This window comes from Protopterus annectens, chromosome 6.part0, assembly GCF_019279795.1.
Source record: "Protopterus annectens isolate FY-2018-M chromosome 6.part0, PAN1.0, whole genome shotgun sequence".
Classification (NCBI taxonomy): Eukaryota; Metazoa; Chordata; order Ceratodontiformes; family Protopteridae; genus Protopterus; species Protopterus annectens.
Window position 1 is genome coordinate 378667414 of NC_056737.1, and position 27790 is coordinate 378695203.

Here is a 27790-nt window from a genome sequence, read left to right on the forward strand (position 1 = left end):
CTCAGATGGGTCTGGAGCCGCTGAGCAGGCATCGGCTTCTGAGGGTGTTTTCAGGCCTACACAGTTATATGTTAAAACGACTTCAGCATCAAAGGCAATAACTAAAGCACCTCTAAAGACAAAGAAACAAGTACAACAGCCCCATGTACAGGTCTCCATGCCTAAAAAACAGATGCTCAAAATGGCCGAAGACATAATTACTTTGATCAGGGGTTCCCATCCCCCTCCTAATAAGAGTCCCAGGCAAGAGACAGTATACGACTCTTCAGGTCTGGTTTCCATTTCTTCTGATTCCTCTTCTGTTCAGGAATACTCTCTTCCTCCCTATGAGGATTCTGATGCTGAAGAATCTATCCCTTCACCCTCCCCTCCTGAGGATTATTCTTTTGGGGAAACTCTGCATACCATGAGGGAGCATTTCCACTGGGAGAGCCAAGATTATTCAGAATCTAAAAAAAGGCTCAGAGACTTCCTTTTACTACCTCAGCACAGGCCCCTTGCTATTCCACCTGTGTTAGACATTGTAGATGATGTATTTTCAGAGTCCAGTCTGATTCCTGACTCTCTACCTCCAGCTCCTGTTAAGCCAGACAGATATTACAGAGTTCCTGATTCACATAAATTTCTTTTTAAGAACACTGCTGCTGACCCAGAAACTATCTCTCAGGGTCCCAAAAGGGTCAAGGCTTCCACTACAAAAAACCCTACCTCCTCTGACAGGGATTCAAGGCACTGGACAGATGGGGAAAAAAGATTTGCACTTCTGATACCTTGGCTATAAGGGCTTTAAATTGTCAGTTTCATATGCTTAAATATCATCAATATATTATGTTACTGCTTAAACAGAAAATGTTGATAAATTCTGAATGTGCAGAAAACAAAGAAATGCAGGATTTATTGCATGCAGCTGAACAAATGGGAAAACATACTTTGCAATGTGGTTTTGATTCTCTGGAGGCCTCCTGCAGGGCTGCTGTTATGGGTTCTGTCATTAGGAGGCATGCTTGGTTAAAGGAACAGAATCTGCCTGATCATGTTAAAGCAAAATTATTAGATGCTCCATTACAGCATGATACTTTTTTGGTGCTAAAGCAGAAGAGGTGTTGAAGAAAATGGAGGACAAAGCTAGATCTACGCAAACAGTCAAGGATTTCTTACATGTACAGCCTCCAAGATTTAGCAGGCACTGGCCTACAAAGAATTGGTCCTTTCCAGTGTCAGACAGGCCAGAAAGAGGCAGATACAGACACCCTAGAGGCAGATCCTAGCCCCAAGGCTCAGGCAGGTCTAAACAATGGGGTGGCTTCGACCTCCAAAAGCGGAGAAGACAAATCACAGCCATACAGGAAACAATCTCAATGACTTCCCACTGCCTGCGCCAAGCACTTATCTTCTGGCAGCAGCTTTAGGGGGGAAAACTAGCACTTTTTTCTCAAAATTGGCATGTAATAACCCAGGACAAATGGGTCTTGGATATAGTGTCACAAGGCTACAGGTTTCACTTTCACACCCTACCAAAGGCAAACGGTTTGCCAGATCTGCCAAAAAATCAATGGGCAGAGGCACAAAAGCAAGTGTCATCCCTCATGGACATGAGGGCCATTCAGCAAGTACCACAGCAAGAGCAGGGACAAGGATTTTACTCAACTGTTCTTGGTGCCCAGAAAGGACAAAGCATGGAGATCAATACTGGACCTATCTATTCTAAACACATATCTGGATATTCCAAGATTCAAAATGTTGACTCTCCAGCAGCTTCTGCCCATGCTGGGCAAGAATGCTTGGCTTGTGACTTTAGACCTAAAAGAGGCATACCTGCATGTCCCAGTCACAGTCATGCAGAAGATGCCTCAGATTCATAGCTGGCTCAATGCACTACCAGTTCTCTGCACTGCCCTTTGGCTTATCTTCTACGCCCAGGGTCTTCACAAAATGCCTGGCTCCAGTAATTGCATTTTGCAAACAGAGGAATACAAATCTATCCTTACTTGGATGACTGCCTTATTCAAGCAGAGAACAAGGAATTCTACTACAGCATCTGGCGTTTGTAAAAAGATTACTAACATGCCTAGGGTACACAGTAAACGAAAATAAATCAAAACTAGTACCCTCTCAAGAGATAATATTCCTGGGTGCAAGCTTAAATTCAACTGCCCAGATGGCCTATCCTCACGCCAGACAATCAAAGGCAACTGACTACTTATTTCAAAATGTTGGCAACAAAGACCCAGTTATCTGCAAGAAAAATTCTGCAGGCTTTGGGCTTCATGGCATCCTGCATTCTGCGAATTCCATATGCAAGATTGCATATGAGGAAATTTCAGTGGTATCTAAAAAGTGTTTGGAATCAACATTGCCACAGCCTGGAAACAATAATTACCCTCATTGCCTGCCTGCAACAGGAGTTTCTATGGTGGGCAAAGGCCTGTCACCACAACAAGGGGCAGCCATTCGTTTTACCCACAGCCAGGCAGATATTAACAACAGATGCATCAGATTATGCCTGGGGGGCCCACATGGCAGGAAGATATATTCAGGGCACATGGTCCGCCAGCCAGATGCATCTACATAACCAAAAAGAGATGCTAGCTGTTCAGAATGCCCTGACAGCCGTCAAGGATCTTCTTCATCCGGGACAACTACTGATAAAGACGGACAATACTACAGTCATGTGGTACATAAACAAGCAGGGAGGCACTCATTCCTACCCCCTATGCAGACTAGCCATGACTTTGTGGGACACAGCATTGACTTACCAAGTACATCTGCAGGCACAATTCCTGCCAGGAAAGATAAATACCCTGGCAGACGAACTAAGCAGAAACCTCATGGATCCCCACAAGTGGAAATTGGATCCACAAGTTTTCAGCATGATAACAAGGAATTGGGGATGCCTGGACATCTATTTGCCTCCCCTCACAACTGCCAACTACAGAGATTCTGCACAAGGACTTATCACAAGCAAGCATGGAAAGTGGATACTCTGTCTTTCAGCTGGAGAAACTTAACAGTATATGCCTTTCCTCCACTGCCTCTCCTCCCCAAGGTACTCCTAAAAGTCAGACAAGAGAAGCCAAAAATGATACTGATTGCCCCAGACTGGCCCCGCCAGCACTGGTACCCAATCCTAAGAAACTTGTCTCTATACCCAGCCTGGACATTACCTCAAATTCCTCACTTACTTTCCCAACACAACAATCAGATCCTGCACAGCCAACTCAAGACCTTAAATCTGGCAGCATGGTGGATAATGTAGTCATTCAAAACGCACCTCTTTCTAAAGCGGTGATGGATGTTATTTTGGAGGCCAGGAGGCCTAGTACCAGAAAATCTTATGCTAAAAAATGGAAGAGATTCTGTGCTTGGAACCAGGCACAAGGGATTGACACAACTGTACCAAATATTCCTCCGATTTTGCAATGTTTACAACTGAGATGCTGGATAAAGGCCTATCCTTTTCATCAGTTAAGATTCATACCTCTGCCATTTCAGTTCATTACAACACAGAGTTGCCTATTTTTCCTCTTCCTTTATTAAGACAGTACCTCAGAGGAGCCAAAAACTTAAGGCCTCCAAGGAGATCACCAATACCTCCATGGAACCTCAATTATGTCTTGGAAAAACTCACCCTGCCTCCTTTTGAGCCAGCCGCTACAGCTGATATAAAATTTTTATCATGGAAAGCAGCTCTGCTCCTAGCAATAACCTCTGCAAGACGAGTCTCAGAGCTACAGGCACTCATAGCTGTGGAACCTTTTATCATTTTCCATCCAGATAGGGTTTCTCTGAGGGCAAACCAGACATTTATGCCTAAGGTAGTGTCCAATGTGGCCCTTAACCAAGCTATTCATTTACCTACCTTTTATCCAAACCCACAGAATAAGGGTGAGAGACTTCTGCATTCTTTGGACATACACAGGCAGATCTGCTTCTACTTGGACAGAACCAAAGCTTTCAGAAAGACTGAGCAATTACTAGTGGCACATGCTGCAGGATCATAAGGAAAGGCTATCTCAAAGCAGACTATTTCAAAGTGGGTAGGCCACTGCATTCGTTTCTGTTATTCACAACATGGCAAATCAGTGCCTAAGGGCATTAGGCCACATTCAACCAGAGCAGCAGCCACTTCAGCAGCCTTCCTCAGATGTGTACCAACCAAAGACATTTTAGAGGCTGCAACCTGGAGTTCAGTGCACACTTTTACAAAGCAATATCACTTACCACTCTACTCTAAATCCAGGGCAGGCTTTGCCACTGCAGTTCTGCAGGGCCTCATAGCCGCTCCTAATCCTATTTAGCACCAGCCTCCCAACCTTAGCTTTGGGATTCAACCCAATTGTAATGACTGCAACAGTGAAACACGATGAACATAGTACAGTTGTGTACTTACCATAAATGTAGATGTTCGAGTGTATTCACTGTTGCAGTCCAGGTTACCCTCCCACCATATCTTTGCTGGAACTTATCTGTACTTCTCTATTCTATACAACCTATGTGGTGTATTTGCTTGTAGATGAAGGAAAAAAAATTCACGTTGGTGTATGCATGCTTTATTGACACATTTTTAGCCTACCCTTTTGGGGGCAACTGACATCTGGGGCAAGAAAAATGGAAGAAAATGGCGTCAGCTGCATCTTTTATACCCCTGGCGCACTGACATCAGGGAGGAGGCGACAGCAACCGACGCCGGACCTAGACTTTGGAATTCAGGCCGACTGCGGATAGCCTGCCAGCAGGATAACCCAATTGTAATGACTGCAACAGTGAATACACTCGAACATCTACATTTATGGTAAGTACACAACTGTACTTTTCGCGCTGTGCCCTTTGGTCTCACCACAGCCCCCAGGGTGTTCACCAAATGCATGGCAGTAGTGACAGCTCACCTGAGAAGTCAGGGATTCCAGGTGTTTCCATATTTGGACGACTGGGTCCTGACCATGCCCACCAAGCATCTACTCCTCCAAAACAGGGATGCCATGATTCAGCTTTGTGCTCGGTTAGGGATCTCCATAAATTGGAAAAAATCTGCATTATTGCCTTCTCAATCTGTGATTTTTATAGGCGCAGAGGTAGACACAGTGAACATGACAGCTAGTCTCCCCCGACGAAAGGGCACAGAACTTAATCTCCCAAGTTCGTTTTCACCCGTTGCAAAAAGTTAAAGCGAAGTGGGTTTTTCAGCTCCTCGGGACTATGGCTTCCACAATTCTATTGGCACCATTAGCCAGGTTGCACATGAGAATTCTCCAGTGGCTTCTGTTTTCCCAGTTGTCCTTCCAATCACTCACACTGAGTCATCCTATCCTGCTGACGGAATCATGCAAGAAGGCCTTCTTTGGTGGATAGCTCCCAATCAACTGATCACGGGTGCCCCCTTTGTTCTGGCCCAACCTGTTGCCACTGTGACCACGGATGCCTCTCAGATCGGGTGGTGGGGCATTATCTCGACAGGACTGTCCAAAGCACATGGCAAGAACACAAGGCTCATCTGCATATCAGTGTTCTGGAGATGAGGGCGGTGCTTCTGGCATTGCAAGCACTTCAAGACCTTCTTCCTCTAGGGACAATTGCGATACAATCAAACAACATGTCGGTGGTTTGGTATATCAACAAACAGGGTGGTACCAGATCTTACCCACTCTGTCGAGAGGCCATGCGAGTTTGGGAATGGGCAATTTCTTTCCAGCGCTTTCTGGTTGCAACGCACATTCCAGGGACGACCAATGTGATGGTCAACAAGCTCAGCCGGACAATCCTAATGCCTCATGAGTGGTCTCTGAAACTGGAAACAGTGGATCAGATTTTCCGGAAATAGGGACAGCCTTGCTGCGACCATTTTGCCAGCCCAGTCAATACCAAATGAAGCATCTATTTTTCCCTCATTCCCCCTCCAGGGGAGACTCCCAGAGACGCTCTGGCTCATGATTGGCCCATGGGACTTCTGTATGTCTTTCCTCCAATCCTTCTCATTTAAAAAGTGATTCAGAAAGCCAGTCGGCTGGGAAGCAAGATAATCCTCATTGCTCCTTACTGGCCTTGTCAGGTCTGGTTCCCCTTCCTCGAGCCTGTCCTCCTGGACGATCCTTGGATTCTGGACCCAGCTTCAGATCTATTGACTCACATGTCTGGTTCGCTACACCCCATCAATCCACACTCTCAAATTGACAGCGTGGCTGCTTCAGTTCCATCCCTAGTCAGGCTTCATGATGTATCATCCTCAGTGTCACATATTCTTATGTCCTCCCATAAACCTTCAACTTGGAGGCTGTATGGCAGTAAATGGAGAACATTTTCTGTTTGGGCACAGAGAATGAATGTAGATCCATACACTGCTTCTATCCCTGTGATTCTGGATTTTCTTTCTGAGCTTTTTCAGCAAGGATCTAACGCTGCCACTTTCAGAGTCCAATTGGCGGCGATTTCTCATTTTCACTTAGGTTTTCCAGATATCAGTTTAATGTCTCATAAGCTATGCAAGACCTTTTTGAAAGGGGACACTCTATTGAGACCACCTCTGCAAGAACCAGTGGCTTCTTGAGATTTAAATTTTGTGTTGTCCAAATTGACTTCTCCCCCCTTTGAACCTTCCCACTCATCTTCTCTAAAATTTTTGTCTTGGAAGACCTTGTTTTTGGTAGCTATCACATCAGCTAGACAGGTATCAGAGCTATAGGCCTTGTCTATTAAGCCACCATATTTGATTTTTCACAAAGACAGGGTGTCATTAAGTACTAATCCCTCCCTTGTCCCCAAAGTTTGTTCCACTGCTACTTTAAACCAATAAGTAAAACTCCCAGTTTTCTTCCCTAACCACTGTAATGTAGCTGAGTACCATTTTCATCAGCTAGATGTTCATAGACAACTACGTTTTTATCTACAGCAGACTAAGGCTTTCAGGAAATCAGATCAATTATTCATTTCCTTTTCTGACTCTAGATTGGGCTTATCAGTTTCTAAAGTGACACTAATTGGATTTCCAGTTGTATAGCCTTTATCTATAGCTCAGAGGGCAAACCTTTACCCTACAGGATCAAGGTTCATTCTACCAGGTCGCTGTCTACCTCTGCAGCCTTTCAAGCCAGGGTACCACTTGATAATATTTGTGCAGCAGCTACATGGGCTACCCCTCACACTTTTATTACTCATTACAAATTGGATTTTGCATCCAGGGGTAGTGCATCCTTTGGCTCCACGGTGCTCAAGAGTATTTTCCAATGAGCTACCCAAGAATAAGGTGCTAGGGACGCTGTCCCATTTGTAAAAAATAAAGGTGAGATCCGACTACCTAACATTAAGAAGTTATGTACTCACCATAACGTTCCATGTCAGTAGTCCATCTCACTCTTCATTTTTACCAACCCGCCCTCCTGCCCCCATCCTGGAAGATCTGGAAGTAATAATTTGGTTTCTCTTGGTTGGAGACCCTTTAGTATTGGTTGTTTTCATGTTTGTTATTCTAGTGAGCAGCAAACAAGATCTGGGGATTGTACTGGTGCACTATAGGATACCTGCTTAGCCACGAGCCAACCAGAAGTCTTCCAGCTTGTAAATCGTCCGAGTTGGATCAGAGTATCAGTTCCGAACCCATATGTAAAAAATGAAGGGTGAGATGGACTGCCAGCATGGAACGTTATGGTGAGTACATAACTTTTTATTACCACAGCTAAACTCTCCTTTATAATGTAACATATTTTTGTATGTTGTAATGCCAAAGACTTAATATTGTTCTTTTTACTGTACAGTTTGTGACTTATCTCTGCATATATTTGTAACTAAGATTTGGACTTTATGTAGGTCAAGACTTAAACTCTGATGGAGCTATTGTATGCTGTAATTGTCTTTGTATTTGCCATCTTTGCTTCTAAATACACTCCTCCTCTCATAATGTTGCACTATTCTCTAATATCCATACTGCTGGCTACTTATGTAATCAACTTGTATGAAAACCAGATGCTTATTGATTATCAGTACCCAAATGGCCATACTATCACACCAGATGTAAAACAGCCCACCTTTAGCCATACTAATCAATATATGTCCAACTCTAAGCCTTGCTCACTCTTTCAGCATGCAAACCCAGGCTCACAAGCTCTAGAGCCAAAACAATACTACAAATTTTTAAACAAACTCCTGAAACTTATCACTAAGTATAGCACTAGTCTTATACTTGGTGAAATTCATCCCAACCCTGGCCCATCCACCTCTGATATATATATATATATATACCCCTTCTATCTGCCACCTAAGCCACAAAACTACAATTAGTAGACCTACCAACTCTCTCCTGGACTGTCATCTCAGTATTAGAAGCATGAATAACAAGGTACATGAACTGCATGCACTCCTGGCTGTCCACTCCCCTGAGATTCTCTGTCTATCTGAGACCTGGTTAAAACTTACCACAACTGGTAATGAAGTGTTACCACCTGGGTATAACATTCACAGGCTAAACCGTGCTTCCAAGAAGGGGGGGTGGTGTAACTATACCCTATAAATCTGCATTGAATGTGACCATAGATGTTAATCAACCACCTCAAATTAATAACTCAGAAATCCTGGCCACTAAATTGCAAATTAACAAAAGTAAATGCATGTACATTATCTGTATGTATATTCCCCCGGGTAATAATATAGCTACACTCGAAGATACCCTACACTGGATTTCATGTCATTACCTTCAAGAAACCGTATTACTTGGTGACTTTAACATAGACTGGGTCACCTGTTCCTCAGAATCCCCTACCACCCACTTCATCCTGCATGCATTTACTCTAATCATAACCAGCCCAACCAGGCTAGGTAATCACAAACATAAAGAAAGCGTACTAGAATGGGTACTTGTAAATAGTAACCCCCAACTGTACACTGTTGGTACCCTCCCCGATGATCTGAGTGATCACCTTCTTACTTATATAGTTTAGCAAAAAGTCATTATTACTCATCAATCCTTACTCAGGAAAGACAGAAGCAAAGTAAATTTTGACCCTGTCAAACTCAAACAAGAACTTTACTCCTGTAACTGGTCTGTGTTAAAACACCTCCCCTTAGAAGAGGCAGTTGCATATTTTAACAATAGATTTCTTGATATCCTTGACTTGCATGCACCTGCCTGTTCTAACGAACAAAGGCAAAAACTGTCCCATGGCTGTCTAAAGAATCTAGACTAAAATTTTCCTGCAGAAACAAAATCTGGGCTCTATGGTGCTCTACTAAAGACTCACTCCTACAATCATGTTAAATACAGGCAAGCTAGGAATGAGTGTAAAATATCAATTCTACAAGACAAAAAACAGTACTGCTGTAATTTACAGACAGCAAACCAGAACAATCCTCAGAAGTTTTGGGCAGGTCTGAATAATTACTCCATCCTGGAAAAATGTCTACCCCTATCCTCATCGCTACCATTAATAAATCTCCTGAGGATGTCTCAGACCATTTTAACCATTTCTTTACAGAAACAATTGAAGCCCTAGCTAGCCAACTACCCCTCAGCTCCCCTGACCCTGTTAGTACCACCCCTATAAACCTACTCTCTTTCATCTTCCAACCAGTGTCCACATCACTTATCCGTACCTTGCTCAAAAAATTAAAACCCACCACACTCTCAGCTGATCAACTCCCTGCTGAGTACCTTCAAAAATCAGCTGATGCCATAGCCTATCCAGTATCTATACTAATTAACTGCACCATAGCAGAGGCAAACATTCCCACCATTTGGAAAACATCCTATGTAATCCCACTACATAAAGGAAGTTCCTCCACTGAATTCTCCATTTACAGGCCGATAGCTATACTCTCTCCACTAGTTAAGATTATGGAAAAATGTATACACAAACAACTCATGCACCACTTATTCAGAATCACCTCATGGCCGATACCCAACATGGCTTCCGTCCACACCACAGCACAACCACAGCTCTACTAGCGTTCACCAATACCATTAATAATAATCGTAACAATAATCAAATATCCACATCCCTCTTCTTGGATCTTTCAAAAGCATTTGACATGGTGGATCCACCAGCTTTAGGTTCACACCCTGCATGCTTTCTAATTACCATTGCCATTCAATGGTTTAAATCTTACCTCAGTGGGAGGCAGAAGGCTGTCCTCTAGCAGAACAAGCTCTCCAACCTATTACCTAACACCCTTGGAGTGCCACAAGGCTCCATATTAGGACCCCTACTGTTTTCCATCTTTATAAACAACATGTATACAGTCATCCCGAATGTTAGCTGTATCCAATCCGCTGATGATTCCACCCTGATTTGCTCAGCCACATCTCCCTCAGAATTAAGGTCTGTTACCCAAGCCACCTTTAATACTATAGAAACCTGGCTCTCCAAACGTTGATTGTTGCTAAATTCCAAAAAAGCTAAAATGCTGTTTTTCTCTTCAACACAAAGGTCCACACCGTTTACCTTCACCATAAATGCAAAAGATGGCACAATAATCACCCCTGGCTCCTCTACAAAACTGTTAGGAGTAATAATTGATAACCTAAAATGTGACCTTCATGTAAACCAAACTATCAACACCATCAATAAAAAGTTAGGGTCACCGTATATAATAAAAGCCTTTCTAACCCCTCTAGCTATGATTGCCATAGCTTGCTCCCACCTGCTTTCAACACTTTTATATGCATCCCCCCCTTCTCTCTAATCTAAATAAAACTGTACTTAATAGACTCTCAATCTGTTCCAACCACATTGCCAGGTTTGCCACTGGCCTACCTTTTAGAACACATCATTACATCAACCTTAAACAGCTTGGGTGGCTAGAACTTCCCAGTCTAATCTAATATAACCTTTTGATTATGGCTAATAAAATCCTCTATTATCCAGATAACACACCAGCTCTTAAAAATATGATCATCCCCCACAACAATCCAAGACTGCTCCGATCCTCAAACAGACTACAAATTAAGACAATTGAAAGTAACAATGTAGCCGGTGACTCCCTCTTCGCAAACTCTGCAGGCAAAACATGGAATCTCCTTTCAGCTAACATTACTTTGCTCTCCTCCTTATCCCAATTCAAAGCTAAACTCAAACAACATCTGGCATTAAACTGGCTTTGCCACTGTAACAAGCCTGGCTAACTCTCACCATGAATGTATATAATATGTTAATCAAATTACTCTTATTTTTCCCGACTGTTACCAGGGGTAACTCAAACTTGTGATATTGTCTGTTTCATGGCTGCTTACGTCATTTGTAAATATCTAATCTGTAATATGTCTTCTTTGTTATTACTTATCTGTGTACCTTGGTAATATGCCTTCTTTGTTATTGCTTATCTGTTTACCTTGGAGCTTTTCTCCCCGGCCCTCCACTGAAAATGGACATTAATCCAGTTGGACTATCCTGGTCAACAAATGTAAAATAAATAATTATGGGATGTTTGTTTCTTACTGTATAAAAAGTGGAGGTTTTCAAGAACTGGAGTAAACAGTTGGTGATGGATATGCTAAAAATTATTAATGAAAATTTTTCCTGACTTGAAATGTTGGAAGGGCTGAAACAGGAAGTGATATGACAAAAATATGGCAAATCTTTGAAAAAAGAAGAGGGATATTAGGAAGAAGAGAAGACTTCTTTGAGAGTAAGCTTAGTGTGAACAAGTGAAGATTCTGAGATTAAATGATGACAAATATAAGTTAGGATCCAGCAACAGAGGTTACTGGCTTTATATTTCGAAACTTGAAGTGTCAAACTTCTGAGGGAAGAAAAGAAGTCAAGTAATTCCAGTTAGAAAATCATAGTGGTATAACTTTGGAAGCCCCATAAATAAAAACACTCACTAATTCTGTCATGTTAGTACCAAAGCTCAATTTAGTGACACCGAAAGACTGCACACAGAAGTGGCTCTTCCCTTCCAAATGATGAGTGCTTTTGCCCTAACTGTAGGGCTTCATATCAGATCTGTCTTGTATATGCAAAAGGCAGCATGTAAATATCTATATATGCATGTATATTCACACACACACACACACACACACACACACACACTCATTTCAGAATACCAGAGTATCAATCATGAAGTCTAAGGAAGGGGAGCAGAACTAAAAAATTAGATTACCCAAGGTTTAAATTTCCTGGTGTCTCATTCTACTTCCAGTCCGTTTCTTTCCTCTTCTTCAACAGATTAAAAAAATGGGAAAATCTATATTACTAAATCTAAAGGAGACTACAAACTAATATAACTTGTCCTGTTTAAAGTAAACCAGCTATTAAAACAGTAACATTTAAACATCACCTTAGTAGCAGTCAGAATTAAAATGGGTGGTGCTTGCTGTTGGGTTTTTGAATGAATTTGTGGAATTAATGATATTTAATTATTCTGACCTCATGTCCCATCTAAACATGCATGGGGGTGTTTCTGTCTCTTTGAAGTTATCCAGGGATATGCATCAAGGCTGTCCATTGTCCTGCATTTTCATTGCTTTATATTTTAGAAATAGTGTCTGCAATGAAATGAGATGTAACACACGGATATTTTGGCAAGTGATGTGTTGCTTTATTTGATTAGACCTCAACAGGGCTTCTGTAGTCTTTTTATTAATTTGGAGAAGTTTAGTACCTTTTTGAGTTGTGAGATTAATAAAACTAAAATTAGGGTTGTAGCTGCTGACTGTGAACCAACCCAAAAAGTGCAGCATGAGTTTGGGTTCTTGTGGGAAACTCTTCATATTAATTCAGAGTATGGTTGGATAAGTCTTAATGAGATTCTATCACTAAGAGAATATGGGGAATTGGTAGACAACCTGAAAGTAGATTTTAAGAGTTGAGAAGTGGTGGGATTGGGTTTAGATAAGAGTTCAAGCATTATATTTTTTAACCCTTGTATATATTGTATATTGTATATATTTCAGTCTTTGCTGGTGGGTAATCTAACCAGCTTCAGTTAAAAATATGACAGATTTTATTAGGTTTTGCTAGTAAGCCTAGAATATCCTGGGATAGAGTCTGTCTTCTGGAAGAAGTACACATGTTGTGAGCCACAGATGTCTCTGTATCATGCTACTGTTTGAACATTGTGGATTTAATGCTGATGAGCATCCGTCAAGCTGATTGCAAATACGTACCCATTTTAATAAATAAAATAAGGAAGAGTTTGATAGAATATATTTTTGGCTTATTGTAAATGAGGAGAGATGCTATTTTCTGTTAAGTTGTACTTCTAGTACAAAGACTTACATTCTGTGAATTTGTACAGAGCTAACTACCTGGTTGTGTTGAATTCTATAACCATCTGATGTACCAACTGATGAGCATACTTTTTTTGCACTTGATTGTACTGTACTGCATTTATATATTTGTCATCTCTATTCTGTGTGCATTGTTTGTTTCGCAGGGTAGTTCAGTAGCTAGTTTCAGGTGGGGATTGTTTTACTTTCTTTGGAGTCAGCTAGCCGTTAGTCAACACCTTTGAGTTTATCTAATTGCCCGAGGTTTATTTTCTCAGTTGTACTTCTTGTACAAAGATTAACATTCTGTGAATGTGGACAGCTAACTACCTGACTGTGTTGGATTCTATAGCCATGTGATATACCTACTGACAAGTATACATTTTTGCACTTGATTGGTACTGTACTGTGTTTATATGTTTGTCCTCTGTACTCTGTGTGCATTGTTTTTTTCCCTCCCTCTCAGATGTTGTATTCCTAAAGATGGTGGCTTTGGAATTGCTCACCCTTGCTGTAAAATTGATTTTGGTCACTCCTCCCATTCCCATCTCATTTGCTCATTCAACTGAGTACAGTGAGATCATTTGGGAAGGACTACCCCCTTGCTTCTTTGATTTTGGACACTCCTCCCTGTCCCATCTCATCTTCTCAGCTGCCTTTACTATAATTGTGATCTTCCTACTTTATCACCTTATTTTTGCTGTGCCCTCTTAATGTGCTTTTATTCTGCTGCATTTTTTACTGCTTGTTAGTAGTCTGAATAAATGTATCTGTTATTCTAAGCATCTTAGTTTTGGTTTTAGCACTTATGCTTCAGGCCAGTTACTTTACATTTAAGGTTTTTGTGGTCTACATTCTTGTGAACAAATCCCTATATCAAAAGCCTCTCCTCCATAAGTCGCCTAAAGTATTCGGAACACTGTCTGGACAGTTACCATCAGTTTCTCCTGACAGCCTGGTCAACATGGGCATACTGAGGCAGTGTAACAACTGCCTTATGTTTGCCATCAGCCTTCTTCTCATTGCACATAATTCTACTATTTGCGAGAAATGCATCTACATGAGTGACCTGGAATCCATGCTCTTTTGAGCCACAGTCAGTACTCCTGACAAAGAGGAAATTGCCAGCACAAACACCATACTACTACCATCACATAGCCAAGCACGACTCATGCCCACATTTGCAGAGGTCCTCAATAAAATCTTACCTAAACAGCAGAGACCTCCAAAACACACTTGCAGACATTCCACACGACACCAAAGACCTCGCACGTAGCAGACAATACACCAGTGCCTCAAGCACAGCCACAAGGCAAAACAATAAACCATCACAGCCCATAAGGCGTAGCCGTAAACCAAACATATACTAGTCATTGGCGACTCAGTTGTGAGACACACCGATGTCCCCTTCACCAGGTTCGACAAGGAGAAGGTCACGGTCAGTTGTCTGTTACCAGAATCTGCCACATCATGCACTCACTTAAGTTTTTCCACAACAAGTTCAAGTATGACTCTCATTGTCCATGCTGATGTGAATGACTTGGGACATACCTCCCTCTCCCTAGACTATATGAAGCGAGACATGATTGAGCTCTGAGTTGTTGTCTTTCAGCTTTTCCCGGTTAGGGGTCGCCACAGCGGAACTCCAGTCCGCTAATGATTGGTAGTAGATTTTGATGAACGCCAAGGTGCCAGCTCGATGTTCAACCTTCAACAAAGGCATGCCAATTTACGCATGTCTTTCGAATGCCCACCCAACCATGGGTAGGACATGCAGACTCCACACAGAAGGCACTCCCCGCACTCCAGCCGAGAATCGAACAGGAGAACCTCTTGCTGTGAGGCTACAATGCTACCGCTGCACCACTGCGGATGATTGAGCTCTGAGTATATGTCCCAAACAAGTATGACCCTCGCCCTAAGCAGCATCCTACTTTCACCAAGAATGTTACCACAGTACCAAAAAAATTACTTTAACAATTGGCTTAGTTTCTGGTGCTATTCTAAGGGGTCCAGTATCTGCCTGCTTGGGATGACATGGTTGACAGGCCTTGTTGCTTTGCCAGAGATGGCCTCCACCTGTCACCACTGGGATTCTGGATCCTGCCCAAGGCTCTCTCTTCCCCATTGTACCTTTTTTAGGCAATGTCCCAAAGACAAATCTTCCAACATAAAAAATCTGTCAAAAAACAAATTGAAGGTCATGCTGCTAAGCGCTAGGAGCCTTAACCTGAAAATTCACTCACTTAAGGCTCTCCTTGCACTGGAAGGTGCTGATGTCTGTGCAGTCACAAAAATCTGGTTCAGGGCTGCGGTGAGCACCCCTGGCTTACCAGGCTATACCTCATTCCACATATTCTGATCCCAAGATGAGGTCGGGAAGACTAAGGGTGGTGGAGTCTCTATCTTCATTAAGGACAGGCACACCTCCAGACTGGTTTGCCAGCATAATGCACTGGAAGCACTCCCAAGTGAAACTGACAGTTGTCAAGACGTCTCATCCAAGTTATAGCCAGCTATAGACCCCCCGTCTATGACTGAGGACACCCACTCTTACGTAGATCTACTTGACTCCATCAAGGTACCCCCTAACACCTTGATACTTTGTGACTTCAACTACCCCACCATAAACTGGGTGAACTATTCCTGCACTAATGCACTCACTCAATTCTTTGCCTTCATCATTTCTAACACATTAGACCAGCTTGTCTCATCCCCCCCCAAGCGGAGAGAACATTCTGGACTTGGTTCTCACCAACATGGGTGACTACTGCACCACTCCCATAGTGTGTTCTTCCCTGGTAAGATCAGATCATTGGACTGTCTCATTCGAAGTTTCTTTCCCACTCAAACCCCCCCCCAGCCGTAATCAACTAGAAAACTTCTCAAAGTGAGGGTATCAGTAGCTTCCCACCACTGCCCCCCTCAGAGAATGCAGACAGCTACGCTGAACAGTATGCCAATGTAGTATAGAAGCACTTGTACAACTGCATGAACTCAGCCGTGTCCAACAGAACTAAAACCTGTTCCTCAAGGGAACACAAACCTGTTTGGTGGACATCCTCTACCAACAGATTTTACAACAAAGTGAAGAAACTGTTATCCAAGGGTAAAAAAGGAGCAAATTCCAAATTGGAAAAATGCCCACCTTAGCCTCAACAAGCAAATTAAATCACTAGTGTAAACCTCCAAACAAAGGGAAAACTAGCCTCCGAAACAAAGGGAAACCACAAAGCCTGCTTCAGTTACATCAGGAACCTCCATGGCAAAGCCCAGGTTTGTTGCAAATTAGTATTTAATAGTATCATTTACACTGATCCTGTTGACTTAACCAACCTTCTAGCAGACAGGTTCAGTGCAAACTTCGCTCCCTGTCCCCCCCCCCCAAAAGCCCTTTCAACATCACTGATACTTGTCCAGCACCTCACATCTCCATAGATCAAGTGTTAAAGGCCCTATCCAAGGCAAAGAACACAGCTTCCATGGGAACTGATAGTATCCCAAGCTGTATTCTGCACCATCTCCAGTAAGAACTGGCTTCACCACTGAGCACACCCTATTCAACCAAAGCCTACGTACAGGCTTCATTCCAGCAGAGTGGAGAACTGCCATTGTCATCCCCTTGCACAAAGGTGGTGCCACTACTGACCCTGGAAACTTTCGCCCCATTAGCTTGACAAGTCTGATCTGTAATGGCATGGAACATATTGTTATGGATCTCCTAAACAATCAAAGGACAAAGGCAATCTCAAAGCACTTGACCCCACCCAGCTTGGTTTCTCAAGGGCAGATCTTGACTGTTGAACCTGATTGACTTCTTTGAGACTGTCAGCAAGGGCTTGGATGAGGGGAAGTCAGTAGTACATTCAGCTTACCTTGACTTGGCCAAGGCCTTTGACACAATCCCCCACTCAGGCATCATTGAAAAGCTAACACAACTTGGCATAAATCCCCATCTCATCAGGTCGGTGGCCAGCTGGCTCACTGACAGGACCCTCAAGATCAAAATAGGCACCTCCACTTCTGATAGCAGACCTGTCACTAGTGCAGTTCCCCAGGGATCTGTCCTCTGACCCCTTCTGTTTGATATCTGTTTCTCAGAGGTCTAGGCAAAGACAAAAGGCATGTGGCTGACCCAAGTTTGCAGGCGACTGTAATTTGGGTGCTGTTATTGACTCCCCAGATGATGTTAACATACTGCAAGAGGGTCTCACAGCAACTAATGACTGGTGCCAAAGTCATGGCCTCAAGCTAAATACAAAAAAATGTATCATACCCTTCGGCAGAAACACGGCCCCTACTGATTACCACATTAACGGCAACTCCCTAAATACACAACCTGTGGTGAGAGACCTCGGTACTCTGGTTGATAACAATCTCACATTCGACCATCATATAGCATCAGTGGTCAGAAAAGCCTTTTACTTGGTTCATCTCATAAGTACAGGGATTGCATCCAAAAAAAAGGAGGTTATTACCTCTCTCTACTCCTCCCTCATTAGACCAATAATTGAGTACAACTTCCCATTTGGTATGTACCTCTCCAAACATCTGCACCAACTGGAAAGGTCACAGAAATACCGTACAAAGAGAATCCATGGCCTCCAACACCTGTCCTTTGCAGACGGGCTCAAATCACTATCACTCTACTCAGTATCATACAAATTGCTCAGAGGTGATCTGTGTCTCACCTTCATGGCAATCTCAGACCCTGCCCTACTAGAGATGCTCCATATCCGTAAATCTAACTCTTCACGCATTACCTGTTCGAAAGGCCTGAATCCAGTATGCGATATCAACAAAACGTGATGGAGAGACAGGTTTGTCTCCCAGAGGCTGCCCTGTCTCTGGAATAGACTTCCCATACACATCATAGTACCTCGCTGATCCTCTTCAAGTGAAACCTTGATGAGTGGATGGGAAACCACATATTTGCCCTAGGATTTCCACCTGTGTCCTTCATTGATAGGGGCAGCAAGTGCTGACTGAGGTTTATTTTTGGTGATAAACTCTTGGCTAGGCCTATAAGGGCCCCAGGGCCATTAGTTTAGTAACCTGCTATGTTGCAGATGAAACCATGGGCAAATCTGCTCTCACCTGTTAAATTGTACATCAATTCAGTTTGTGTAAACTGAAGAGGGTTTAAGGTTAGAGAAGAAGTTGGACTTACTGGGTACACATGAAAAGTAGTGACACTTGGATTCATATAAGACAAAATATATCATCCCACATAATTCCTTAAAGTTGGAACATGAAGGTTTGTTCAGTACTTCTTGGGCTATTGGTTTTCGTGATTCCTTGGAAAGATTACCCTCTGTGCTGGTAGCATTTTTTAAGGAATTCATAATAACTTACCAGTGACTTCTAGGGTTAGCTAGAGGGACGCATACAATTTTGAAGAATTTAAGCAATAGTGTAGTATATAAAATAAAGCAAGATTGGGTTGGAAATAGAGGAGGAATTGAGTAATAAAACCTCGGGATTAATACACCATTTGCTGAGAGATTTACAAAATTAGGAAATTTAGATAATTTGTCCTGAGTTGCCTGCACACACTTTTTTTTATACCTCAGCAAGTTTGCAGCAGATTTTAACCACAGGCTAATCCTATGTGTTTAGGGAATTACTGAGGAATGAGCATTTTTTATTTGTTTTGCCAGAGAATTAATATATATGTGAATATATCCATCCATCCTCAACCCCTTTTTCCCATTTTGCACATGGGGTCGGGGTGTCACTTCAACAGTGACAATCATCTTGAGCCAAGGTTTACACCACTGGATGGCTAGCTCTGCCATGGTAGTTCATCCATACCACTCAATAGCACGCACATACTTGTACGTACGGCCAATTTAGAGCAGCCAGTCCACCTACTGCATGTCTTTGGAATGTGGGAGGAAACTGGAGCACCCAGAGGAAACCCACCCAACCACAGAGAGGACATGAAAACTCCACACAGAAGGCATCCCAGCCGATAATCGAATCGGAGAGCCTCTTGCTATGAAGTGACAATGCTGACCGCTGCACCACCGCGGCTAACCCAAATATGTGAATATATACAGTAAACTCTCAGTTAACTGGCACGCATGTGGATTGGTAGATGCCGGATAACTGTAGTTTCTGGTTGCCTGAGAGTTACTATTAAAAATATTCCTGACTAATACTGTACCCTATACTCTTTGTTTGGTTTGACTTGTTCTCAGGTTGGGGAGAGAGGTAATTTATTCCTGTCTTCCTTTTTAAAACTCTAAAAACAAGGTATGTTTCTGCGGGGGTAAACAGAAAGTGCAACACTTGAAAATTGTACTGTGTTTCTTCGATATTTTTTTGCTAGTTGCTTGAGTTCTGGTTAACTGAGAGTTTACTGTATATATTAGAATATCAGCAGTTATTTTGTGTCCTCGACAAGGTAGTTACACTAAGTCACTGATGTAGGCTATAATAAATCATTTTATTTGACAGAAAAATTGATATGCTTTGGTACATCTAACAGAGACAGTAGCTAAAGCAGTTATAACTGGGAAATGGAAATCTAAAAAAAAAAATGCACCAGTTATTCGGAAGGTAGGGGGACACTGTAGATGAAGTTGAAAGAAGGGAAATTAGAATTGTTAAAAAATATTCCTAGCAGTACAACTTTGGATAGTTAATATGGTACTCGTGTAGGGAATCACTGCTGTCTAGGGTTTAAAGATCCTGTTTAATATTTATTGAGCACTGTATGAAATGAATCAGGTGAGTTAAAACAAAAGACGGATAGGTTCAATTGGATTCACTCTTAACTTATGAAATATTAATAAGGAATGGGTACCAACAAAGCCGAATTGGAGACCTAAATGAAAATATAAATGATGCTTTTTCATGATTTTAGTGCCTTGATATTTGCCCTGTTTGATTATAGGGTGTTTAAATATGCCTGTGAGATGCTCATAATGTGAGAATATGATCTATTTTTTTGTGTGTTTGACAATGTTTTGTCTTTTTATCAGCTTAGACTATTTTAGTTTAAAGGCTCTCCTTTTTCCTAGAATGAGTCTGTTATTTGATCTGGTATTTTAACAGTATGCATAAGATCTATTGTTACCTGAATGATGATAGTTTAATGACATTACATGAAAACATAAAGTGCAATGAATGTATAATATACTCAAACATAAGGTTGTCTGCTTCAGCACCAGGGTTTACTTGTTAAATCCATATTTTTTTAGTTTATTTTGTATTATCAAGTCAGAATCTGAGTTAGAGTAGTAGTCAGAGAATGAGATCACTGCAGTTGTCATTATCTAAAAGAATCCCTTAAAAAACACTTTTACTTAGTAATGTTTCTTATTTTTTTATAATTCCATTGTTCTAGAATTTATATGAAATGACTTGCAAATCGCTAACTACACCTTTTTGTAGCAAAGCTCTTGAGATAGATGTACAGTGCAGCTTATGCTGTGAGCATTTCCTTTCAGACGAGTTTATAGCAATGATTTTTTAACAATGTTCATAGTTTTCTAGCAATTCCACTATTAAAGTGCTGACCTATTTCAATAGGTGGTGATATGTCCAAGAATGTCAACCCATCACAGATGGCAAAACTTAACCAGCAAATGGCCAAAATGATGGATCCCAGAGTGCTTCACCACATGGGTAAGTCTCCATGAACTACTATTACAACCAAAATTTATGTGTAAAAGCCAACTAGTCATCAGTTTGCCAGGTCATAACCAGTAGCCCCTGCTAACAGGAGAGTAATAAAAAGAACATTGTAATAACAAAATCAATGATTAAGTCAGCAAATAAAAATACCAAGTAGTATACATAACTATTTACACCAGCTGGGGAAAAAAAATAACATTTCTGCCAGTGTCATTGTCTGTAGTCCGTTCATGACCTTGTCTTATCTGCGAGGTACTAACAATTAAAGGGGGAGCTCTCCAATTTTAAACCGGAACAAAGTTTAATGGAAATTAAAAATCAACCTCAAAGATCCTAGACCATATTCACAACATGTGAAACATTTTTTATCTCTCCCACACTTCTTTCAAAGCTACCTCCATGTCTTTAACCTCCCTGACTAACATCCTCAGGTCATTCAGAGGAGGTGGAGCACTCTTCTGTCAAAGACCCTGAGAAATTTTCTTTGTCACTAGCACCACTAATTCAGTAAATCAAAGTCTATCCTTCTGAGTGTATTGTATAATGTGTTGTGGATAGCTTGTTTAAAAACAGAGAAGCTTTGAAAGACAGGTGTTAAGGTCATAGATGGTCACATATTTCCAGAACTTCTCTTTTTAAAGGAGACCGTTGCAAACAAATTTGGTTCCAGTATCATTAATATCTCCAACACCTTGGAGAGACTGGGGAGACATGCAGGCCAGACCAGCTAGGATATAAAAAAACTTAAGTAGTATTCTGCTTATACTTTTTAAAATTATCAGTTAAGAAAGTATTCTTAACTGTTAAGTGAGAAATCCACTAGTAATATTTGCTGTTTATCCGTACTTTTAAAATTGTGGGGCATATGCATTCCACTTGACAGGAGGTAACCAGTTATCTTACTTCTGAGAAGGATTGCTGTAGCAGTAATTCATAATTTGGGTTTACTTGCCAGTGAAGCTGCATTTTTAGCCATTTTTTTCTATTGCTTTGTTGTTTCATCTGCATAGACTTCGGATGGCCTTACATCATCACTGTAGTTAGTGACAAGTAGTATTTATCCATGTGAATTTTACTTTCTTACTGCTGCAAACACATCACACACAGCAGACAACACACCAGTGTCTCACAAATACAGCCCATAAGGCAAAACAATAAACCATCACAGCCCACAATGCATAACAATAAACCAAACATACTAGTCATTGGCTACTCAGTTGAGAGACACACCAATGTCCCCCTCATCTGGCTCGACAAGGAGAAGGTCACGGTCAGTTGTCTGTTTGGTGCCAGAATCCGCCACATCACGCAAGCACTTAAGTCTCTCCACAACAAGTACAAGTATGACTGTCATTGTCCATGTTGGTGTGAATAACTTGAGAATGTACCTCCCTGGACTATATGAAAAGACATGATTGAGCTCTCAAGAGTATATGTCCCAGGCAGGTATGACCCTAGCCCTAAGCAGCATCCTACCTTCACCAAAAATGATACCACAATACCAACAAAAAAATAATGGACTTCAACAACTGGCTTAGTTTCTGGTGTCATTCCATGGGGATCCAGTATCTGTCTGCCTGAGATGACATGGTTGACGGGCCTTGATGCTTTGCCAGAGATGGCCTCCACCTGTCACCACTGGGATTACAGATACTGCCCAAGGCGCTCTCCTCCCCCAGTCTGCCTTTTTAGGCCATGTCCCAGAGACAAATCTTCCAGCATAAAAGATCTGTCAAAAAGCAAATTGAAGGTCACGCTGTTCAATGCTAGGAGCCTTAACCTGAAAATGCACTCACTGGAGGCTCTCCTTGTGCTGAAAGATGTCGATGTCTGTGCGGTCACAGAAACTCAGGGCTGCAGAGAGCACCCCTGCCTTACCAGGCTGTACCTCATTCCACACATTCCGACCCAAAATGAGATTGGGAAGACTAAGGGTGGTGGAGTCTCTATCTTCATTAAGGACAGGCACACCTACAGACTGGTTTGCCAGCATGATCCACTGGAAGTACTCAAAGTGCAGCTGACAGTTGGCAAGACACCCATCCATGTTATGGCCAGCTACAGACCCCCCCATGACTCAGGACACCCACTCTTCCTACCTGTTTGGTGGACATCCTCTATCAACAGGCTTTACAACAAAGTGAAGAAACTGTTGTCCAAGGGTAAAAAGGAGCAAATTCCAAATTGGAAAAACTCCCTCCTTAGTGTCAACAAGCAAATTAGATCACTAATGAAAACCTCCAAAACCAGTTCTGAATCTAAACTAGCCTCCAAACAAAGGGAAACCACAAAGCCTTCTTGAGTTACATCAGGAACCTCCATGGCAAAACCCAGGTTTCTTCCAAATTGGCACTTAACAGTATCATTTACACTGATCCTGTTGACTTGGCCAACCTGCCAGCAGATAGGTTCAGCACAGACTTAACCCTCCAGTCCCCCCAAAGGCCCTTTTGACATCACCGATACTTGTCCAGCACCTCACATCTCCATAGATCAAGTGTTAAGTTCCTATCCAAGGAGTACAGCTTCCATGGGACCCGATAGTATCCCGTGCTGTATTCTGCCCCCTTTCCAGCAAGATCTGGCTACACCATTGAGCACCCTTTTCAACCAAAGCCTAAATACATCCTTCATTCCAGCAGAGTGGAGAACTGCCATTGTCATCCCCTAGCACAAAGGTGGTACCAGTACTGACCCTGGAAACTATTGCACGATTAGCTTGACAAGTCTGATATGTAAAGCCATAAGTGTATTATTATGGATCTCATAAACAAGGACATAGGCAATCTCCAAGCACTTGACCTCACCCAGTTTGGATTCATCAAGGGTTGATCTTACCTGTTCAACCTGGCTGGCTTCTTTGAGACTGTTATCAAGGCCCTGGATAGGGGAAAGTCAGTATATACAGCTTACCTTGACTTGGCCAAGGCCTTTGACACAATCCCCCACTCGGGCATCATCAAAAAGTTAACACATCTTGGTATAAGTTCCTATCTCATCAGGTGGGTGGCCAGCTGGCTCACTGACAGGACCCTCAAGGTCAAAATAGCCATCTCCACCTCCGATAGCAGGCCTGTCACTAATGGAGTTCCCCAGGGATCTGTCCTGGGACCCCTACTGTTTGACATCTACTTCTCAGAAGTCTAGACAAAGACAAAAGGCCTGTGGCTGACCAACTTTGCAGACGACTGCAAGTTGGGTGCTGTCACTGACTCCCCAGATGATGTTAATATACTGCAGGAGGATCTCACAGCAACTGATAAGTGGCTGCAAAGTCATGGCCTCAAGCTAAACGCAAAAAAAAGTATCATCATTCCTTTCAGCAAAAACATGGTGCCTGCTGATTTCCACATCAATGGCAACCCCCTAAGCACACAACCTTTGGTGAGAGACCCAGGTACTTGGGTTGATAACAATTTCACATTCGACCATCATGTAGCGGCAGTCATCAGAAAAGCCTTTTATTTGGTTCATCTCATAAGTAAAGGGATTGCATCCAGAAAAAAGGAAGTTATTACCTCTCTATAGTCCTCCCTCTTTAGACCAATAATGGAGTATAATGCCCCGTTTGGTATGTACCTCTCCAAACATCTGCAGCAACTGGAAAGGCCACAGAAATACCTCTCAAAGAGAATCCATGGCCTCCAACACCTGTCCTATGCAGACAGGCTCAAATCACTATCACTCTAATTGGTATTGTACAGATTGCTCAGAGGTGATCTGTCTCACACCTGTAAGGCAATCTCTGACCCTGCCCTACTAGAGATGCTCCATATCTGTAAGTCTAACTCCTCGCACATTACCCACTTGAAAAGCCTGAATCTAATATGCGACATCAACAAAACCTGCTGGAGTGACAGGTTTGTCTCCCAGAGGCTGCCCCTTCTCTGGAATAGACTTCCCATACATGTCAAACAGAATACCTCGCTGACCTTCAGGCACAACCTTGATGAGTGTATAGGAAAAACACAAATTTGTCCCAGGGGATCCACCTGTGTCCCTCATTGACAGGGGTGACAGGTGCTGACCTGAGGTTTCTTTTTGGAGATAAACTCTTGGCTAGGTTTGTAAGGACCCTAGGGCCATTAGCCTAGTAACGTCCTATGATCCTATAAAACTCTTAGTTGATTGCTTTGCGAGTGCTTCAGTGATGAGCAGACATTATCATTAGCCATTGATCTTCATTGTTAGAAGGTTGTTGTCACACGAGTCTTGAATATGTACAGTATTCATTTTGTAGGTATATCTGTTTTGTCAGAGTCTGTCAGTAAATATGCTTCTGGTATGGGGGCGGGGCAAAACATTTGTCAACCAGGAATGTCCAACTAGGACAGAGCCTATTTTCAGCAGAGGCCCTGGGAGAAATGCTCCAGACGCATGTATTTAGAATGTGGGGGGAAACTGGAGTACCCAGAGGAAACCCACACAAACTCAGGGAAGACCTGCAGACTCCACACAGGAGGCACCCCAGCCAAGAATCGAACTTGGGGATACTCTTGCTGTGAGGTGACAAAATTAACAACTGCACCACTGGGTCGGCGATGGTTTTGAGCCTTGCTGTAGTAAATTTAATGGAACTACAAAATTAAAGACAATTGAAGCCTCAGTCATGTCTCGAAGAAGAAAGTTACATAAAGTAGAAAAGATGCCAAAAACTCAGGAGGAGGAAACAAATGCTTACAGAAGCATAAGGAAATGAAGCCTTCATTTCTCCTAGTAACTTACCTCTAATGCCTCCAGTTCTGCTATGTCATTAAGGTGCCTAAAAGGAGACTCCAACGTCCATTGACTTAAATAAAACCTCCTACACTAATGAGGTTACAGCCATAGCTTATAATTCTACACAATTCTCCTTCAGTAATACAGGGTCCAGCCATGGATTGTAATTCTCCATATTAAGGAGTCCTGTACTTTTAGACAAGTACCTGAGTGTCAGATAACTAAAGCACCTAAATAGCACTTTTCTCAGTTACCAGTAACTGAACTGATGCTGGTGACATGAACACCAGCATCTTTCTCAGGGCTGGCTACTTCATAAGGATTTGGTTATAATGATTTTGGAAGGAAATGTTTTTGATTTTGCAGGATTTCCCAAATCAAAGACATTTTTTCTGTCTGTAGATGTGCCCCATCACAGACACACAGGCTCTGTGTGGTTTCCTAGAAGAATGCATTGTGATTAATCTTTAACCATTACTGGCATTAGTTTGAGGGAAAATAAAACAAGAAGTCACCCTCACCCACTTTCTTCTCAGGATGTAACATTTTGCGTGTCTGTTGTACTTCCCAGTGGCTCCTGATTTTAACTAGAATGCTGCCAGTTAGAGCTCTCGTGAAAGGTTGGTTAAAACATATTTAGAATCAGCAAAACCTACAGCACACTTCACCCTGGTCAAGATAACTTTCCCAAACCACAAATGATAACTCCAAATAGAGAAGAAGAAATTCCAAACAGTGCTACCTGGCATTTTGGCCATAGCATCTAAGAATGAAATAAGGCTCAGAATGAAAGTTAATAATGCATGTCTTAGAAAGAAAGAAATACTTCAGAAGAGCAAACAGAACAAGAGGTTTATGCATGATTTTAGGGACGGTCAAGAAAAAGCAGTCAAAAGATGAGACTGTTGAGAATAGAGTTTTCAAAGGGACTTTCAGTATTGATTTTTCAGACAGAAGTTTTATTTGTACATACATGATGTTCATCGTGTTACACTGCTGCAATCATTACACTTGGGTTATCCTGCCGTCAGGCGGTTCCTCAGTCGGCCTGAGTTCCAAAGTCTTGGTCCGGCGTCAGTTGCTGTCGCCTCCTCCCTGACGTCAGTGCGGCAGGGGTACAAAAGATGCAGCCGACGCCATTTTCTTCAGTCTTTCTTGCCGCGCGGTACCCGAAGCAAAAGCAGTTCGCAAGTGCCTGTCGGCCGACTCCTGAGATTTTCATTCCGAATCCAGAACCGAATTCTTCTACAAAGCTGAGTACCCCATTGGGGAAACTTTTTCTTGCCTCAGACCGATGTCAGTAAAAGTTAATTGTATTTCTTGTGGGAAGCAAATACCTCATAATGATTTCCATTCCTATTGTATCCCATGCTTAGGCCCAGACCACGACGTCACTGGGTGTCGGTTTTGTGCTAGGTTTAACAAGCGCACTATTAAACGTCTGTTTGATTTTGCCCGACATTATTTTGGCAGAAAATTCCATTACACCATGCCGTCAGAACTTCCGACGACTGGTATACATAAAAAGCGCAAAGATAAGGAAAGGCATCCGAGGCCCAAAACTGACAAAGCCTCTTCTAGGCCAGTCGCCGGTTCTCAGTGAGGTGCCTTCGCAGCCCCTGACAACCGCTTCTGCAGAACCACAGGCCGCCTCCGACTCCCACGTGGAGATGGCCAGGCCTTCGGACGTACAAGTTTTTCAGCCTACCGAGACTAACCCTACAGAGGGATCTGAAGTAGCTGAGCAACCCGCAGTTTCAGAGGGTGTCTTCAGACCTACTCAATTAAGCATTAAACCCCCTGCTAAGTCTAAGACTCCTTTAAAAACAAAGAAATAAATACAGCATTCTCCAGGACAGGCCTCTATGCCTAAGAAACAAATGCTCAAAATGGCTGAAGACCTAATAACTCTGATCAGGGGTTCCCATCCCCCTCCTGATAAAAGGCCTAGACAGGATGCAGACTATGACTCATCCGACCAGGTGTCCGTTTCTTCAGATTCATCCTCAGACCTAGGATATTCTTTACCCCCTTAGGATTCTGATGCTGAGGAATCAATTCCATCAGCCTCTCCGCCTGAGGACTACTCCTTTGGGGAAACCTTACATACCATGAGGGAGCATTTCCATTGGGAAGGTCAGGATTACTCAGAATCCAAGAAAAGGCTCAGAGGCTTCCTTTTATTGCCTCAACACAGACCCCTAGCTATTCCGCCAGTGTTAGACATTGTGGATG

The 27790-nt window shown here is 42.5% G+C and overlaps 1 protein-coding gene across 1 annotated transcript in view; it reads left to right on the forward strand.

Moving 5' to 3' along the window:
- The window catches only part of SRP54 (signal recognition particle 54), a 1212380-nt gene that overhangs the window by 1032170 nt on the left and 152420 nt on the right, over positions 1-27790 (forward strand). The window contains exon 15 of the mRNA XM_044073524.1: positions 20732-20827. Coding sequence (XP_043929459.1) covers positions 20732-20827 — 96 coding nt within the window. The remainder of the gene's footprint in view (positions 1-20731; positions 20828-27790) is intronic.